This window comes from Verruconis gallopava (genome assembly GCF_000836295.1).
Source record: "Verruconis gallopava strain CBS 43764 unplaced genomic scaffold supercont1.30, whole genome shotgun sequence".
NCBI classification, from domain to species: Eukaryota; Fungi; Ascomycota; class Dothideomycetes; order Venturiales; family Sympoventuriaceae; genus Verruconis; species Verruconis gallopava.
In genome coordinates, this window is record NW_015622166.1 from 165,061 (window position 1) to 182,954 (window position 17,894).

At 53.9% G+C, this 17,894-nt stretch overlaps 5 protein-coding genes across 5 annotated transcripts; 2 read left to right on the forward strand and 3 right to left on the reverse strand.

Moving 5' to 3' along the window:
• The first annotated feature begins 3,227 nt into the window (after positions 1-3,227).
• Positions 3,228-5,280, forward strand: PV09_07522 (uncharacterized protein). The gene is made up of 3 exons (XM_016361299.1): positions 3,228-4,740; positions 4,791-4,915; positions 4,973-5,280. The coding sequence occupies exons 1-3, from the start codon at positions 3,285-3,287 to the stop codon at positions 5,138-5,140; spliced, it is 1,749 nt and encodes a 582-aa protein (XP_016210874.1). The 5' UTR covers positions 3,228-3,284; the 3' UTR covers positions 5,141-5,280.
• A 448-nt stretch (positions 5,281-5,728) lies between these two features.
• On the reverse strand, positions 5,729-7,464 carry PV09_07523 (uncharacterized protein; the record flags this gene model as incomplete). The annotated part of the gene is made up of 1 exon (XM_016361300.1): positions 5,729-7,464. One exon carries the CDS (start codon positions 7,462-7,464, stop codon positions 5,941-5,943), a length of 1,524 nt encoding a protein of 507 aa, XP_016210875.1. The 3' UTR covers positions 5,729-5,940.
• Positions 7,465-8,817: 1,353 nt separating this feature from the next.
• PV09_07524 (uncharacterized protein) lies at positions 8,818-13,607 on the forward strand. Its single transcript, XM_016361301.1, has 2 exons — positions 8,818-11,651; positions 11,707-13,607. The coding sequence occupies exons 1-2, from the start codon at positions 9,099-9,101 to the stop codon at positions 13,414-13,416; spliced, it is 4,263 nt and encodes a 1,420-aa protein (XP_016210876.1). The 5' UTR covers positions 8,818-9,098; the 3' UTR covers positions 13,417-13,607.
• Positions 13,608-13,939: 332 nt separating this feature from the next.
• PV09_07525 (uncharacterized protein) lies at positions 13,940-15,044 on the reverse strand. Its single transcript, XM_016361302.1, has 2 exons — positions 14,397-15,044; positions 13,940-14,340 (listed from the first exon to the last, which is right to left on the reverse strand). The coding sequence occupies exons 1-2, from the start codon at positions 14,968-14,970 to the stop codon at positions 14,210-14,212; spliced, it is 705 nt and encodes a 234-aa protein (XP_016210877.1). The 5' UTR covers positions 14,971-15,044; the 3' UTR covers positions 13,940-14,209.
• Positions 15,045-15,069: 25 nt separating this feature from the next.
• PV09_07526 (uncharacterized protein) lies at positions 15,070-17,665 on the reverse strand. Its single transcript, XM_016361303.1, has 3 exons — positions 16,625-17,665; positions 15,691-16,571; positions 15,070-15,640 (listed from the first exon to the last, which is right to left on the reverse strand). The coding sequence occupies exons 1-3, from the start codon at positions 17,536-17,538 to the stop codon at positions 15,216-15,218; spliced, it is 2,220 nt and encodes a 739-aa protein (XP_016210878.1). The 5' UTR covers positions 17,539-17,665; the 3' UTR covers positions 15,070-15,215.
• Positions 17,666-17,894: the final 229 nt, after the last annotated feature.

A 17,894-nucleotide genomic window follows, 5' to 3' on the forward strand; every position in this document is an offset into this window, starting at 1 on the left:
TCCTGGTGTAACTTTGTGTGTTTGTAAACGTGAAAGCCCGTGTATATGGGGACTTGCGTCCTATGCCGTAACCATGGTTTTGCAGCCGTAAGACACCAGGTACTTGAAATTCCTGACGTAAAGTACATCTTGAACGCATGTTATCGGGGTAGCAGTTCGCATGAGCTGCAATTTTTCTACCGATCATCAAGAAATCGCTATTTGGTCACTTGCACCCCACCTTTTGACCTAGGCAGGCAAAGGACATGCCAAAGCAGCTTGACATTGGTGCTTACCCGAAGCTAGATCGAGAAACAAGCATAACGCATTCCAAGTCCGAGGTTATAGTACTCAACGCCTGGATCAAGGGCAACTTTTATCTGAGAATCATCGCTGAATCTGGTGCATGACTCGGTTCAGGCGGTTACTGTGACATCTCGAGTTCTCCCTTTGGATTCTTATTACCGTCCTGTGGGATTGACCCGAGAGAGGCTTGCTATCATAGATCTTCAACATCATTCATTTCTTGAAAAGAAAAAGCAATCGCTTGTAAGAAAGCATGCCACTGGCTGAAATCAATGGCATCAGCACAAGCCAGAACATAGCGCATGCGCCGAATGCCGAAGCCATACTCGATAAGTATGAAGAGGAGCGTCTCAAACGGATCAGACCAGAAGGCCTCAAGCAATTCATAGCCACTTCCGAATCCGAAAGGTATCGCGAATTCGGCAAGGATATATGGGTTGACGACACTAAGCCCGACTATGGTGAAGAATCAATCGTGGACGGCTACTCTTATCACATCCTTATTCTTGGAGCCGGCTATGGCGGTCTCCTCGCTGCTGTTCGCCTGATTGAGTCCGGTGTGGATGTTGATAGCATCCGCTTAGTGGATTCAGCCGGTGGCTTCGGAGGAACCTGGTGGTTCAACCGGTACGTTTGCTCTGAAACGCTTGAGTTGTATATGTTGACGAAGTCTAGATACCCAGGTCTTATGTGTGATGTGGAAAGCTATATCTACATGCCATTGTTGGAAGAACTGGGCTATATGCCCAAGCACAAATATTCTTATGGGCCTGAGTTGAGGAAGCACGCTGAGAACATTGCGGACCATTATCACCTCACAGACAAGACCTTGTTTCAAGCAAAGATAGTCGCTGCCACTTGGGACGAAACGCGAGGGGAATGGGTGTCAACCATTGAATCTTCGAGAAAGGGTCGGGAAGGAGTTCGGATCACCGCGCGTTCTCGCTTCCTCCTTGTAGCCGGTGGGACTGTCAACTGGCCCAAGTTGCCTCGTCTTCAGGGATTCGACGACTTCAAAGGCAAGGTATTCCATACCTCAAGATGGGATTACAAATGCACCGGTGGTTCCGAAGAACAGCCTGATCTTGTGAACTTAAGGGACAAAACCGTAGGCATTGTGGGGACTGGCGCCACTGCCATTCAAGTCGTTCCTGAGCTTGCGAAGTGGGCGAAGCGTGTTTACGTTTTTCAGAGAACTCCTTCGTCCGTCGACACGAGGGGGCAGCAGGAGACGGATTTAAAGTGGTGGAGCGAGGTGAAGGATCGGAAAGGGTGGCAGCGCGAACGACGAAGGAATTTCAGCGCGTTCATGGCAAACACTGCCGATCAACCCGCGGTGGACCTGGTTGGAGATGGTTGGACCACATTCCCAACCTACGCCGGCATTACAGGCAACGAAGCAGGTCCTAAGTCACCTGCCGAGAGTCAGCAGTACGTCAACGCAATGAAACTCCTCGATCTGGCGAGACAAGAGAGGATCCGGTCAAGGGTGGATTCGATCGTGCAGGACAAAGAAACCGCAAACCGTCTCAAACCGTGGTATCCGGGCTGGTGTAAGCGGCCATGTTTCCACGACGAATATCTCCAGAGCTTTAACAGATCGAACGTGACCCTGGTCGACACGGATGGTCGCGGGCTGGATAGGATGACACCGAATGGACCATACTTTGACGGACGGGAGTATGCTGTGGACGTCTTGATCCTGAGCACGGGCTACGAAATTCCTATCGGCGCGACGCCGGCTGACAGACTAGGAATGACTGTGACTGGGAAAGACGGGATGACGTTCAGCGGCAAGTGGAAAGACGGCGTGAAGACGCTGCATTCCATTCAGACGAACGGGCTACCCAATTTCTTTCTGTTGGGCCTGTCTCAAGCAGGCGCGACTCCAAACCAGGTTGCCATGGTCGACGAGCTCGCGCAGCACATCGCCTTCATCATTTCGGAAGCCGCCAAGGCGTTTGGAACGCCGAACCTGGTGATTCAGCCCACCGTGGAAGCTGAAGAGGCTTGGACCAGGAAGATCGTGGATGGGGCTCATGTTTTCGCGACGATGCAAACCTGCCCGCCCAGCTACTTCAATGGAGAAGGCGACCTGTTTCAGATGGCTGCCGGCGGAGCCGATGCGCAGAGGAAGTTGGCCACAGGAAGTTTTTGGTCCAAAGGTCTGAATCACTTTAGCGACGAGCTGGCGAAGTGGAGAGCGGCCCAGCCCCTGAAGGATTTCGACATCAGAGTAGTGGAGCCCGTATGACACAGTATGTGTGTAAGCCATGGTCACTTCGAAATGAAAAGATAGCTTTGTACGCGGCGAATCAAGGTCATGACGAAGAACTTTCCTTGAAATACGTAGGTGTGAGTAGGGGCCATCTCAAGTACTGTATTAAACGATGGAGAAGCCCTCCAGGTGAAGTTGAAATCGCAAATTGTCCTTACGATATGCTTGATACGCATTCCTACAAAGAAAGACGTTTTGCTCCATTTGATGGACAATCAATTATCCACACGACTAATGTGATGCCAATTTTGACGCATTTCGAGACTCCTCCAAGGGACAGAAAGCTTCATCTTCAGAATCGTATGTCAGGTAAATTTCGACTAGAAAGAATAGACTCTGAACGCAAGCTAAAATGCCTAGGGTAATTCTACTGAAATGCCGCTGACGCAAAACCTGCGCTTCGTTGGCCGCTAGGAAGTGTGGCAGGTAGCATGGAAGTACTCCTCTGGAATTAGTATTCCATTGAGCAGAAGCTACGATTTTCTCCAAAGCACCGTCGAATTGAGGTTACATCTCTTTCGGCGCACGAGCCCAAACGACTGCACACTCCTTGAGTGCCTTTTCGGCGTAGTGATGGCCGGGGTTAGAGGAGGATGCGGGGAAAGCGAAGATCGTTCAGGAACTGGGACTGCAGGTGTGTTCCTACATAAAGCGTTGGTATGCCTGGAGAGTGAGGTCATCACGTTCGACCTCCTTTACAAAAGCGCAATTGTTCGTTGCAATGCGTGCACTTAAAAGATTGTGGTTCCTTTCTATTTTTACCTCGTGCTTCGCCAGCGACAGAAGTGCTTCACTCAACTGCTGTAAGGCTTTCCCCGAATCCGACTCTTGGCCGTCGAAAAGTGCGTGGTTGTCTTTGAACGAAACACTGGAAGGCAATCTGATCGCCGCTATTCCACCAGCTTCGGTGTGCCACTCTGACCGACCAAACTACGACAACGCTACGTGCGCAGAAGTCACCAAGCTATGGACGACATCGTGGGAGTTCCATGCGGATGATCCCGTGAGCGTTGGTGAAAACAACTGGAGCAACGACACTTGCTTGCCGAATCCAAATGCACCCTGTACGGGACACGGCTACCCGATTTATGTTGTCAATGCCAGCAAGCCCGAGCATGTGCAGACCGGTATTAAATTCGCACGAGATAATAATGTCCGCCTCGTCGTCAAAGGGACAGGACATGATTTCCGAGGTAGGACCGCTGCGCCTTACTCTTTGTCGATCTGGACACGCCACCTTAGAGGCACGCGTTTCCACGAGGCCTACCAAACATGTGGTGCTCTTCCAGCGGACGATTTGAATTTTTATTCGGGCCCTGCTATCACGGTGGCAGCTGGTGAGAACAATGGCGCAGCTCTGGCTCTTGCAAATGAACATGGCCTAATGGTTCATGTCGGCAGCGCCCCGAGCGTTGGAGTCGGCGGCTTTCTTACAGGAGGTGGACAGACGCTTTTCAGCTCCCAAAAAGGGCTTGCAACTGACGCTGTGCTCGAGTTCAGCATTGTACTCCCAAATGGGGATATCGTGACAGCAAGCGCATGTCAGAACACAGACGTATTTTGGGCGGTTCGAGGAGGCGGCGGCTCAACCATTGGGATCGTTCTCAACTTTACTGTCAAAACATTCCCGTCCATACCCATAACGAGCACGACGTTTGGATTTTCGAGTCCGACACTAGTCAATGATGCTTTTTGGAGTGCACTTACTTACATGGCGACTCAGATGACAATGCTTGTGACGGCGGGCATAACGATGTATGCCAGCGTGGTACCTCCGATAAATGAGTCCACTTCATGGTCATTCTCAGGGAAATTCATGGGTTTAAATCAGTCAAGCATAGACACAAGGGGCTATCTTGCACCAATCGCAGAGCATTTTAATGTTTCGTACGGTTCAGATATCCTTGCATCTCTGACAGAGATACAAGAGTGGCCCTCATTCTATGATTGGTGGAGTAAACAGGTAGATGCCACTCCAATGGGTATTGACCTTGCTTTTGCTTCTCGCATTCTAGACGAGAAGGCGCTGAATCATCCGAATTTCACCGACTTGATTAAACAAGCGGCAGGGACCGGTGGTGTTGCTTTCAATGGTGTGTCAGGCCCGGGAACACACGCGTATCCCGCAGACTTTAACGCAGCATGTCCGGCATGGCGGGTTGGCTATGTCCATTCCAGTACGTGTTTCCTCGTCTCTTACCTTTGGCTGCAATCTCATCTGGAATAGTTGTAGGTGCCGTTTGGTCGCCGTTCAACACCACCGCCAAAAGTGCGGCAATTGAGAATCTCACCAATGTCACTTCAGCAGCCCTAAGAAAACTTGCTCCAGACACCGGCTCGTACGTCAATGAGGTATTTGCTCCGCTGTGAATCAATTCTTGGGGTCCCTTTTATCTGACGACTGTGTAGGCTAGCCCTTATGAGCCGAATTATCAGAATGCCTTCTGGGGCAGCAACTATCCTAGATTGCTTTCCATCAAGAGGAAACTAGATCCAACAGACGTCTTCTGGTGCGAAGCATGTGTAGGTAGTGAGAGGTGGTATATACGGGATGACGGTGCTCTCTGCCGTACATAAGAACAAGCGTGTTTACTTTGTAGAAGCATAAGTTGAAGAATATTTAGATGGCACTCGGATTGACAAGCTCCTCGATAGAACATGGACAAAAGTCCAAAGTCACATGTACATGCCACTGATGAGGATATTGAAGAGTTTAGAAGTAGATACTTGGCCACTCTTTTCATATGAGTCAAATATGCCGTAAACATGCCGCCGTTCGATTTTCATTTAGGTTAGTGTGTCTTGCATCCCGTGATGGAACTATTTCGAATTGAGTGAACTCGACGGGTAACACACGGATCTCGCCAGCTTTTCAGATTATAAATTACAAGAATGGCAGAGCCTGAGAACTATGGGACGCCATTCTCACGGACTCTGTATAACTTATGCGCGGTGCGCACTTCTGACCGAATTTCGGGTGATGATCCTCGTCATCGGAGCCACTTCGCCATTTTTATTTCCTTCGGTCAAAATAAGTAGAAAATTATTGGTGAGATGGAAGCTCTACCTCGACGATGGTTCTCCATCGTCGTTTAAAGACGAGCAGAAAAATATCTTGGACCGCTATCCCACCGTCACTGAGTTCGGCCTTCGTTGCGAATAAGCCCACAATTTCGCAAATATTGATCCTGACGTAATAGGATTTGAGAGGCATTTGCTACCTTTTTTGCAAACACTCCGATGCCGACAGTAAATGTATTCCACTTAAGCCGAACACTATCCGCTAAGAGCATTGCGTTCAAGGGGGGGAGGATAGGATACATTGCTCCCTTTAATAAAAAACAAGAATCTATATGAGTAAATTTGCGTTCAAAACGTCACAGCATCCTTCGGAACGGCTCGTATCGCGAATTCCACTTGCGCGGATTGTAGCCTCCCGTATATGGCGACGAGTTATTGCTGTAAACAGGAGACACACCCGAGTACGCGGGTAAATCTTGTGTATAGCTGGGCCCTCCTCCGTATGTTTGTGAGTAAGACGTGGACGCCCGTCCTTGATTTGTATAGAATCGCGAAATCCCGGAATAGCTGGTTCCCGGCACGACATTGTTGTCATGCTGAAGTAGATTTCCACTGGTTGTATGGGAATACGTGTTCACAAAAGGCCCATTGTCAATATTCTGAAGGTCGTGCCTAGGAGGGGTGGGCGTTGGTGAAGTGGCATGTATTCCTTCATTAGTGTCCTGTCTGTCCTCCTTCCCAGCCGTATCCTCCAACTCCACATAGCCCGAACCATCTCGGCTACTACTCCTCTGGGCTGTAAATGACCTAAATACGCTCGACTGCCCTCTGCGATGCTCTCTATGCACCGGTATTTGACCTCCAAACGTGTCGGCCGCGGACGAAACGCATGACGTCGCACCGGCGATAAGAGGCAGCAGCTGCCCGGGTCTTTGTAAACTCATCTCTGGTGTTAGCCCCGCAGCCTTCAGTGTGAGCTCCACGCTCAAAGACAGGCATAAGCACATCAGAAACAGCGCGGCACCAAAACCCCAAGCCCACCTCTTGGTCTCCAGTCTCGTTCTCTTATCCAGTTCTTCTTCCGTGTTAAGCAACGGAGACATATTGCTTTGTCTGGGAAACCAGTATGATATCATAGCGAAAGCTGCGGCGAGCACATAGACGAACGCGGGAAAAGCAGTGAATGCGGTACCTAGCGCGGCCTGTGTTATCATGACGACTTTGACCCAAGTTGACGAGACGGACACTGGTACGCCGAGCCAGATTATGTTCTGAGTGCCGTTTGCAGGTGGATAATTGTCAACGTGATTTGTAGCGATGATCCAATATGAAAAGTACGAGTTTGCGACGACCGTACATAGGAAGACTACGAGCGCCTGAAGAATATTGAGCGTCTGGCCCTTGGTCACTTCTGCGAAGGCTTGTCGTTTGTCGTGCACCTTGCGGTACCATTTCCGTCGCTGAGTCTCGAGAGTGAAGAACAGTAGCCACATGCCGGATGAGGACACAAGCAGCAGAAGCGCGAGGCCAACCCACAGTTCAGCTACAGAGATGTCCCGGTTGCTTAGACGCATGAACCAGCGGACTAGGATGGTGAAGGCGATCACGACACCGGAGAACTGTGCCTTGGGGTCGAGACGCAGGACGTTGAAGAAGCCGATGAGGAAGGCGAGCGCTTGAACGTAGATTCCCATTCGCACGCCAAAGCCGTACAGATCTTCGGCATTGTCAATATTACCGGTCGCGTCCGCCGGGATACTGGACGGGTCGCTCCTGGATATGAGCGAGCTTGAAGCCAGTGCTCCGTGACTAGAAGATAAAAACATGACGACAATTGACTTGATAATCAGCCTAACGCGAAGCAGGCTGATGGGCGACATTGTGGGTCACAGCGAGAAATGAACATGAAGGATGGGAAAGGAAGCGTGGGAAATCCGGGGAACGGTGTCGAAAAGAGAAATCAGAAAGGTTGGAAATTGGCATCAGGCTGTGGGATGGAGGGGAGGGCCTTTCGCCGCCAGGTAATATAGCATGCATGGGGAGCTTCGAAGCAGGCGAGCTGCATTAGGCTGGGCGGCCGGATGTGGATCGTTGGCTCACGCAAAAAGAGCCTCTTAAAGAGACGTCTGCCTCCGATAGCTGGTTGGCTGCTTGAAAAGGAAAGTGGCCAGAGTTCGTAGTCCAGAAGCGTTCCACGCCATGATGTATGAAGATACAGCTGCTGGGTTGATGCTAAATTTAGATTCGCTTTTCATGATAATTGCTCATATTGCTTGAAAGCCTCTAATTCCACAAGGTCTGATGCGACTGATCAGATGAACTGAGAGCCAGTTTCCAGACGCAAATCCAATAGGGTTCAGAATGGGTTTCGACTCAGTTCTATGCCTTGGTGAGGATACAGTAATGGCCACGCCTGTCTATTCAAGCGAGACAGAGGACAGAGGTGATTCCACTACGACGAGTTCCCAGCTTGATCTTCTGAATGCAGCTGAAATTCTGAAAAGAGATATGCTCACATTGCTCATTGCTTTGTTGACGCAACATGTGCAAGACTGGCTGAGCCGCCATGCTGAATTGCGCTGGTCGTGACATGGTGCGTCAATGCCGCATTTTCTTCCCCCGCTGCGAGGACCTCGTCTTGCATCATGGGCTGCCTTGGCTGCGTCGCATCCGATGTCCGTGTAAGCAGTCTTGGGTGCTGGTCCGAATGCTTTGAAAAATGGTCAAATGTGTTGTCGTCGTGGGCCAAAAGCAGCGGTGGTTCTTCTGCCTGTTTGCCCACAGGCCCTTGTCCAGCAAGGTGGCGTCCATGTACGTCAGGCTATGGTGCACAACGTGTCTTCGTGTACTTGTAGGATCGACCTTGGTTTTGCAGGAAGCGCTTCCAGGACGCCGTGTGGACGTCAGCAGCGTCGGCTTGCCCGTCCTCCCTTCTCTTCCGCGCGGTCTCACCTGAAGCGTACCACGCCAGTCCGACACGTTCCACTGGCGCCCAGGCACGTCGACGAAGCTGGGTAGCAGGATCAGGCAGAGAAAGGGGATTTCGGGCACCGTTGAGGCGCGAAGACGGTGGGTGGGGGCGCCAACGGGGTCCGCTCAGACCAGTTCCGCGTTGCCGCTGACTTGCGGCGCCCCCGGCCCGGCGACGATCGTGGCTGGAGCTTGCGAAGAAAGTCGAGTGGCAGGTAAAAAAGTCAAGACGTGCGTGGTACAGATGCTCGCTGCTGCCACCTGATCCCTTCTCGCTCTCCTCTGCATCTTGGGACCGCCGTCCAGACCTTCTTCACGTCATCTGAACCCTTCGTTCCCTTGTCCGCGCGTTCGTCCCTTTGTGTTACGCTGCGCCAATCGTGCATGTCCGCTTGAATCTCGTGCCCGCGTCATTGCCAGCCCAATTCGCGCAGTCGCACAAGCTGTCGGACCTCGTCGGCCAGCGTCATTTTCGCCGTCCCCGTTCTACTCGCGGTCTCACGTCGCCCGTCCGCAGCTTATATGATGTCTCGGGACTCTTGACATGTCGAACACCGCCCGCAGACAATCGAATTCGTCGGCTCTCCGTTACTCGGCCGACTTCGCCTCCGATCGGTCCCCGCTGCAGAAGGTAGAGTCGATTGTGAACGGAATGCGCCAAGACATGAGCAAGGAAGAGAAGCGCGCGAGACTGCTCGAGGCCGAGGAGCGGCTGGCGGCAAGTCGGCGCAAGGGACCAGTGCATAGCAGCAACAGTGGGGGGAATGCGACCACGGCGCAGAGACCTGGCCGCTATACCGAAGACCCCAATGTGGCCGACGAGCCGGCGCAGAGCAGGCCTTTAGAAAGATCGGTAACGACAAGAACGGACTACAGGACAGAAGCTCCGCCTGCCTCGACAAGCGCTCTTTCGCCGTCTGAAATGCGCAGACAAGCTCGCGCAAGGCTGTCCAACCAAGCAGAGCCTTTGCAAGACTATTCGGTTGTGAGAAACGACAGCCGTCGGCGTTCGGATGGCGTACAACCTCGCGTCCTCTCGAAGCCCCCTCCCCACGACACCCGGGCTGTCTCCGACCCATACAGCCAACCGCCAGCTCGCCAGAGATCGGTTCGCGAAGGTCGTGTTTTTGATGCAGATCCCGACTATGTGGAGTCTGGCTACAACAAGCCGATGATGTCCGCGGAACGGCAGCAAGACTACCCTCCTCATGGCTACGGTCGCGACGAAGACGTCGATGCTCAATTCAGAGGCACATCCTCGGGCGGCGTGCTTGGCCGTGTGAAGAGCATCTTTAAGCGGAACAAGCGGCGCGACTCGATGCCTGCCCAGGAACAATACTCTGCACCTGATGCTTATGAGCCAGCGGCTGATTCAAAACAACACCACCACCACTTGCATTTCCACAATAATGAGGACCACGCCCGCAGATACCAGAGTCCCAGGTACAGGGACTACAGGCAGGACGCGCAGACTGCTAGTATAGGGGCTACAGATACCGCACAAGCTGCACAGGATCCATCCGCGGCGCCTTTAATCCCTGCTGCAAAAGTGCAAGATAACAGGGCTTGGTGGGAAAAGCCCCCTCCTTCATCTACGTCCAGACGACGATCTATGGGTCCTGGAGCGGGAGAGGGTACAGCTGCTGCCCAAGATTCAGCTGCTGCTGTACCAGCTGCCAAACAGCCTGTTACTACCAATAGACGCGCCGAAACCCATCAGACTTCGTACCAGCAACCACAACCGGGGCAGCAGACGTATTTCCAGCCGCAGTTGTACCTCAAATGCGGTCCTCTCCTCCGCTTTACAGGTCTCCGGAAGTCGTCCCAGACGCCAAACAAGGATGTCTGGACGGGCAGCATCATGATCGTGACTCTCGACTCGAAGTCACGATATGATACGCCGCCCAGTTTACGAATCTTCAAGCAACCTGTCGATTTATTACCACCACCACCTGGTCACATCGACGAGGCAAGTGGGCAACAGTTGCCGCCGGAATACGTAGACCCCGTCGCAGGTCAGATCAAGATGTCCCGAGTTGGCAAGACACTGTATGTCAAGCCCGTGGAGACGTTGGACGAGAAAAGGGACCTCTCGCGCATCGAAGACGATTCTGGTCTATTCGAGGAGCAACGGAGTCAGCCTCTGCAGCCACCCTCTGGAAAGGGTACCACGGGAGGCTTGCGTTCCGTAGGCCAAGACGGCGAGCTTCGTGGCAAATTCCAAGACATACCGGCTTACGTTCTATACAAAGAACGCGGCGTGACATTCTGGAAATGGAATCTTGAAATTGGGCTCTCGGACCGCCAGCTCCGCCTTGCGTACCGTATCAACCGCGGACCTGCGGTCGGCTTTTGGGTTCCTGCCCGTGGTGAGACCATGAACATAATGTTTCACACTTGCAATGGGTTCAGTCTCTCCGTCGAACCGGACGAGTTCTCAGGTCCGGATCCGCTATGGCGGGACGTACTGAACGCGCACCAGACCCGGCCATTCCACGCGATGATTGGTGGCGGTGACCAGATTTACATGGACGCCGCGACAGTGCAGACGAAATACTTTGGCGAATGGGCCAATTCCAAGAATCCACACTACAAGCATAACGCGCCCTTCACGGCGGAGATGCAAGAGGAGCTGGAAAAGTTCTACCTCAATCGGTACTCGATGTGGTTTTCCCAGGGCATGTTTGGACTCGCCAACTCGCAGATTCCAATGATCAACATGTGGGACGATCACGACATCATCGACGGCTTTGGTAGCTATCCCGACCACACGATGTCATGCCCAGTCATGAGCGGCATTGGCAACGTTGCGTTCAAGTATTACATGCTCTTCCAACATCAGTCGCTGCCGATCGAGGACCAGGCCACGGAGCCGTCGTGGCTGCTCGGCGCGGAGCGAGGACCGTATATCACGGAGCTGAGCCGAAGCCTGTTCATGTGGCTGGGACGACGGACAGCCTTGCTGGCGTTGGATTGTAGGACGGAGCGGACGAGGGACGAAATTTTGTCGCAAGGCACGTGGGATTTGGTTTTCGAACGACTACGAAAGGAGATCGTTAAGGGAGAGACGCACCATCTCCTTGTGCTGCTTGGCGTGGTATGCTTCTTCCACTTGCTTTCGACTGTGATCTTGACGCTAATAATGAATGCAGCCTATCGCGTACCCACGCCTAAACTTTCTTGAAAACATCCTCACTTCGAGATTGATGGATCCTGTCAAAGCACTCGGACGTACCGGCGTTCTTGGCGGATTTGTCAACAAGTTCGACGGGGGCGCGGAAATCTTGGACGACCTAGACGACCATTGGACGGCCAAGCACCACAAGGACGAGCGCAACTGGTTCATCCAGGAATTGCAGGAACTGGCTGCTGACCTTTCGGTTCGAATAACGATTCTGAGTGGTGACGTGCATCTTTGCGCCGTTGGGCAGTTTTACAGCAACAAGACTCTTGGTATACCCAAGGACCAAGATCACCGCTACATGCCCAACGTCATCTCCTCTGCTATTGTAAACACGCCACCCGCGGATATGGTTGCTGACGTGCTGAACAAGCGCAACAAGGTGCACCATCTGGACGACGAAACAGATGAAGACATGGTGCCCATATTCTCCGAGGACGTCAATAACAAGGCGAGAAACAACAAGCATTTGCTGCCCAGAAGGAACTGGTGCTCGATCAGAGAGTACAAACCTGAGATGACGCCGCCGCCGACGCCGAGCCCTCCTATGACCCCAGACGGATCGTACAAGCAGAGACCTGGTTTGACACGATCACTCTCTCTCGGACGCGGTCCCAGTTTACCCGGCGCTGGTCTTATTCGACGGTTGAGTCAACGTGGTCAGCGAAACTCGGTCTCGCACCCACCAGTCGCGTTCAATCAACGTATGCACGATCCAGAATACTACAATCGGCGAGCAAGCACTGATGCTGTGAGACGCGGGTCCGCCGACATCAGCAGAGCGCGAGGAGCTGAGCATGTTTCTGAGAGTGATCTTGCTCGTGGACCAGCAAATGAGAGGCCGAATCCATTCATGCGGCGCCCCACGATAGTGCTTCCTAACAATCCGAAGTATATGGTCAACTTACGTGGCGGTTTGGATATTCGTCTCAACTGCGAGAATGAGCGTGGCGATCCCGCAGGCACCACAACAGAGTACAGGCTCATCGTACCGACATTGGACTATCGTGGCGACGGTGACCCAAATCCGGAGGAGGTCAAACCGCAGAGCAGGCTAAGCAAGTTGTTCAGATCGGCGACGTCCAGACGCGCACAGCCTAATTACTCTGAAGAGTCGCTTACGCCACCACCGTCCGTGCATCAGCACAACAAGCCTCCTCCATCCCGGCCCACAAATGATTCGTTTGACTCCATTCAGCAAGAGCCCGTTCCTGTTGCGGCGATACACCAGCGTCATGCTCGACGCGATAGCCTGAACCCGCCCGAGCAAGTCGTCAAGGGACCAAACGGTCTCCCCACCAAGTCGAAGAAAGCGGAACGGCCCGTCGCAAATTCGAGCGCGCCCGTTCCCTCCGTTGCGCAAACAGGCCCGACACCTTCCACGGGCTTCAGTATGCGCAGACAGGACCCGCCACAGGCGCAGCAGCAGAGACGCTCTCAGCAATATACCGTTTCGCCTCGTGCCGAGACCTATGCGGGCCCGAACACGATCATCCCAGATCATCTGCCGCCGCCGCCGCCTGGCCAGCCACCCGCATCTACTACCCAGAGGGCTGTACTGACAGGAGACCAGAGGGTTGCGAGCGACTCCAGGTACTCGGCCAGGAGGACGTCTGAGGGACAAACCGTCGGAGAGAAGAAGAGAGCTAGCGCAGGAAACGGAGGGGCCGGATACGTATGATTATCTACAGATCGTTTACGTCCTATTTTCACACACCATCGCGCACGTCCTCATTCAGCATACAGAGCATGTTCTTTGTTCGAGCGTGGAGCAGGTGGAGTTTTTCTGTTGAGCGGTTTTCTTTTTACAAAAAAAAAATAATCTCTTCTGATAGGCGGCGTTCGAAATGAAAAAGAAAAGCACTTCCCGAGATCGATTTTCTTTTGTGCGCTGAAATCTGGTCCTAAAGCTGCATCTGCATCTCATGGCCGCTGTTCGTTTCTTTTCTTCGCTTTCCCTTCGCCTGACGTCGATCGCTTCGTCGCTGCCCTGAGAAAAAACTGTCGTTCAGTCAAGCATGCGTTGCGGAAGCGCGGTTCGCCGCTCATCGTTTACAACTGCCTGTCCCGTACCCTACGTGCGCATCTCAGCGATCCAGGATCGCAGGAATTAAAAGCGACGAGAGCGCTGGATCTGCGTGACTGGTTAGAGGTAGGAGGACGTGGGTAGCACAGCCGGCTGTGGCAAGAAATACGACGGTTGCGTTTCGGAAGAGTTGGACGGGCGTTGATTGTGTTATCTACAGAGAGAGCGGGCTAATCCCGCTGGAACATTGTTTCTGAGCAGAGCATGTTTATGAGCGTAAATATCTCTAGTCTGTGGCGTAGTGATCCCACGAAGATCCCCTTGCGGGCACACGCTGCATGAATCTTCACAGACGTTCGCGTCTATGCTGCGCTTTCAGACGCCAACCACGAAGCTCGATGGGCTTTCGATGGCACGTCTTCGGTGTCGCCAAATGCTCCGTGGCGGCTCACGATCGAGAAACCGCCTTGGTTCCCGAATCCACGAGCCACATGACCATCAACTCGTGGAGCCAACTCGAAAGTTTCGTCTCGATGATCTCCTTCTTTCCGCCGTCTCGCTTCCTCCACATGATCGTCTCTATCCCGTCGGGCGTCAGCGCTCATCTCCCCACGCGCCGGCTAAAGGGCACCTACCGTTCGAGAACACCACGTCGTCGCCCCGCTGCTCGACGCGGGCGACGATCATCCCCTCGCTCTTCGGACCGGTCCACCCCGCCGGCGGATCGAGCGCCATCTCGATCCGGCCGTTCTCGCGCGCGACGACCTTGTAGACGCCTGTGACCACGTCGCCGACCTCGAACCGCAGCCGCTCCAGGTATCCGCTTTCGAACGTCTTCTTCGCGCCTTCGTCGCCGCACATCGACTTGATCAGCGGGGCCTGCGGCGTGCGCGTAAAGGAGACCATGTTGGCGCTCAAGTACCGGACCAGCACGCCGTCGAGGTCACCGTCCAGCAGCCGAGCGCGTGGAACCGCCTTGGACGCGCGCTCGACGCTCAGAACGTAGGCCGTCGGCTCGTCCCGCAGCTTCTGCGGTATCGACCTGACCTCGTCCACAGGAGGGACGCTGGTGTCGACATTCGTCGCGACGGCCACTCGTTTGCTGAGCTGGTTGCGCTTCCAGATCAGGAACAGCGCTGCTGCGGCCGGAGCCGTGGCGAACGCTGCGACGGTGGTGATCACAACGATTCTTGCTGCTGGCATCGACATCACGACCAGGTCACATGGATTGACGATTCTTTTCACTTGTAAGAGATATTTATGCCGTACGAACTGACGACATCGCGGTTCGCAGGTCGTTTTGAGGTGTTGATGAATCAGAAGGCTCGGCATTCGTATTTCACCTAAATTGGCAAGCGTCGTATTCGCAACGGCCACCTCCGACATCCAATCATGGATTCTTGTAGATTCTTCTTTCATTTGCTCTTTCTTTTAAACGCTTAAGCCAACTACATCTAATCGCCTTCTCTTGAGATTCCCCCAGCAGCAGCTGCTGCAGCGGCGGCAGCGGCAGCATTTTCCGCCTCTACATCCTCCTTCCTGAGAATCCTAACCTTTGTGCTCTCCGCACTCCCACCTACTGCGCCTCCTTCGCTTGCCCCAGCGGTGGGGTCGTTCTTTGCAGCACTGCGATCATAGCTCGTCGGATCAATACCAATCACCCCGCCCATGCCGTTCTTGTCGCCGGGAACGCTAAACTCGCGGAATGTGTACCTCCATTCGGTCAAGAACGTGCGTATGGCTTTTCCTATCTTATCTTTACCGTTGCGAGAATGATGTCCCGTGCCAGTAATTGCGTAGATGGGACGCATGGGGTACGAGTTCTCGTGCTCACGCAAAGCCTTGGTTAGATAAGCGACTGCTTCGTCTGGGTGGAGGCCTGCTCCGAGTCAGTGATGGGATCAGACATCTCTATTGCTGAACACAAACCGTGTAGATCCACGTAGAGCTCTCGCGCGTTGGGTCCAGAGCTCTTGTTTCGCTCTTCGTACAGCGCGCGAGCCGCTTCACGGTGCGCCTCTCGCATAAGATTATTCTCAGTTTGACCACGTAAGCTCAAGGCTTTTGCAGCACGTGAGTCATTGCGATTGTAAGCTTGAGCGGCACTCTGCAGGAACTTGTTTCTCAATCCTCCGTGCTTGATGGCTTCGGCTCTAGCCTTTAGATACGCTTTGTTCGCTGCATCACCGGTCTCCAACCAGGGGATCTGCTCGGGCGGGGGGATTGAGGCCGCCGAGCCACTAGATTCGCGACCGACGTATCCGCGGGGCTTTTGAAAATTCTTGCGTAGTTGAACAGGCCCAGGTGAAGGTGACATGCGTACAAGATCAGCGAGTGTGCTGGGTCCTTCCTTCTGTCCATGACCATGACCGCCACGCTTGCCATGGTGCTTTTTGGAAGCTTTTGCCGCGGCAGCAGATCCGAGCGATGGAAATGCCTCTGCATCATCGACAGCAGGCACCGAGGGAGTCGGTGCGCGTGATGTGTGACGGCTGCTTGGTCTCGAGTGCGGCCGGCCCGGCCCGTTCGGGCCTAGTGGGTTGAAGCCTGGCGGAGGAGCAACCGCACCAATGGAACCATTATGTTTCTCGAACGCATCCCAATCGTAGCCGGACGCTGCGATTTGGTTGATGTTAGCTGTTTGCTGCAGGGTGGGAAAGGCTTCGTAGTCCCCGATCTGGAAGTTTGGTTGGACCTGGTGCAACTGTTGGTTGGCCGCGTTCTCGAGCATCATCCGTTGCATCAGAAGCGAGGGGTCGTGAGAGAAAATGCAGTTGTCGCCGGCAAGGCAGTTGCCGCTCAAGAAGTATCTGTCCGATAAGCATGTATACGACCGGATTGGTCTTATCAGGGAGACACTTACTTGCAAAGCACCTTGCTCGCATCGTGACTGAACCTGCAGTCTGCTCGCGCACAGCTACCGTTTGCCAGATAGTACTTGCACAGAATATGCGATTTCTGCTGTCCCAAGGGTGTGCTTGGACGGAATGCTGGGCTCATAGACTTTCCGATAAGGAAAGTCGGCGCGGGCTCGGCAATCGTCACCGGAGGGGTTGGCATGGCTTGCTCTTGACTGTCCATGAGGGCCATGACGGTCGCACTGAAATCGTAGCCATTTTCTTGAAGCAACTTCTCCAGCTCCTCGTCCGAGCGGTCTTCCTTGACAACAGACCGCAACAGATCGTACGGACTCATTGTTTGCGGTGCCATCCACTCTGCAGCAGCTCCGTTCAGCACGCCCTCGCCGGCGAACGAGGACGCATTGCTGCCTGTCTCGTCGTTGACCAGCCAATCTACAGAGTCACCATCCAGATCGTGGTATTGGTGCACGGGCGGACTGGCATCGCTCGGTTGGTATGCATCGAGTCGTGGACTGTGAGGGATGTGCGGTGCATGGAGTCCGACGTGAGCGAGGCGTGGAGAAGCGCGCGGCGAGGTGAAAGGCGAGGCCGTTGAGGATTTCGTCCGCGCCAGCGCAGGAGACGCTGCACCCAGCCCAGGGGCATGAGTTGGCGTGGCCGAGCGCGCTACCTGCCACGGAGCCGGAGACGCTCTGCGCACGACGGTGTGACGAACGAGTGGGGGTGACGACGCATTCTCGGACGTCGAGTTCTTGTGGCGCCACAGCGCGTCGAGGACAGTATTTTCCAGCTGCTTGCCGCTCAGGCCGGCCTTGTCCCTGAGCAGCTCCTCCAACTTCTCCGTCTTCTCGTCCTCGTCGATCGCGTCGTCATCTAGCACGGGGCGGCAGAGGTCATAAGTGTCGTCTGAGAGCATGGCTGCGGTAGTGCAAGTTGAGAGAGAAGTAGCGCGAAGGTAGAGGCTTCATATGGAGCAAAAGGCTGTTATGAAGTGCCCAAGGATCGTCGCAGAGGTGTCGAGTACGAAAGTTGGCGGAAGTGAGCTTGGAGTTGACGAAGCTGGGATACTACTGGGGATCGACTCAAAACGGTTTAGGCGCGTCTGCTGGCAACGAGCAGAGAGACCAACGACCTAGATGAAGCAAAGCGCCTGCGGCCTCATCACCAGCCGTAACTTGCTGGCCATCGTCCGGCGAAACCCACTTTCCACCGCCAAAACGCGTGTTAGTACAATCCGCACAAGTACGTGGGCGTGTCCTTTACGTGTATGCC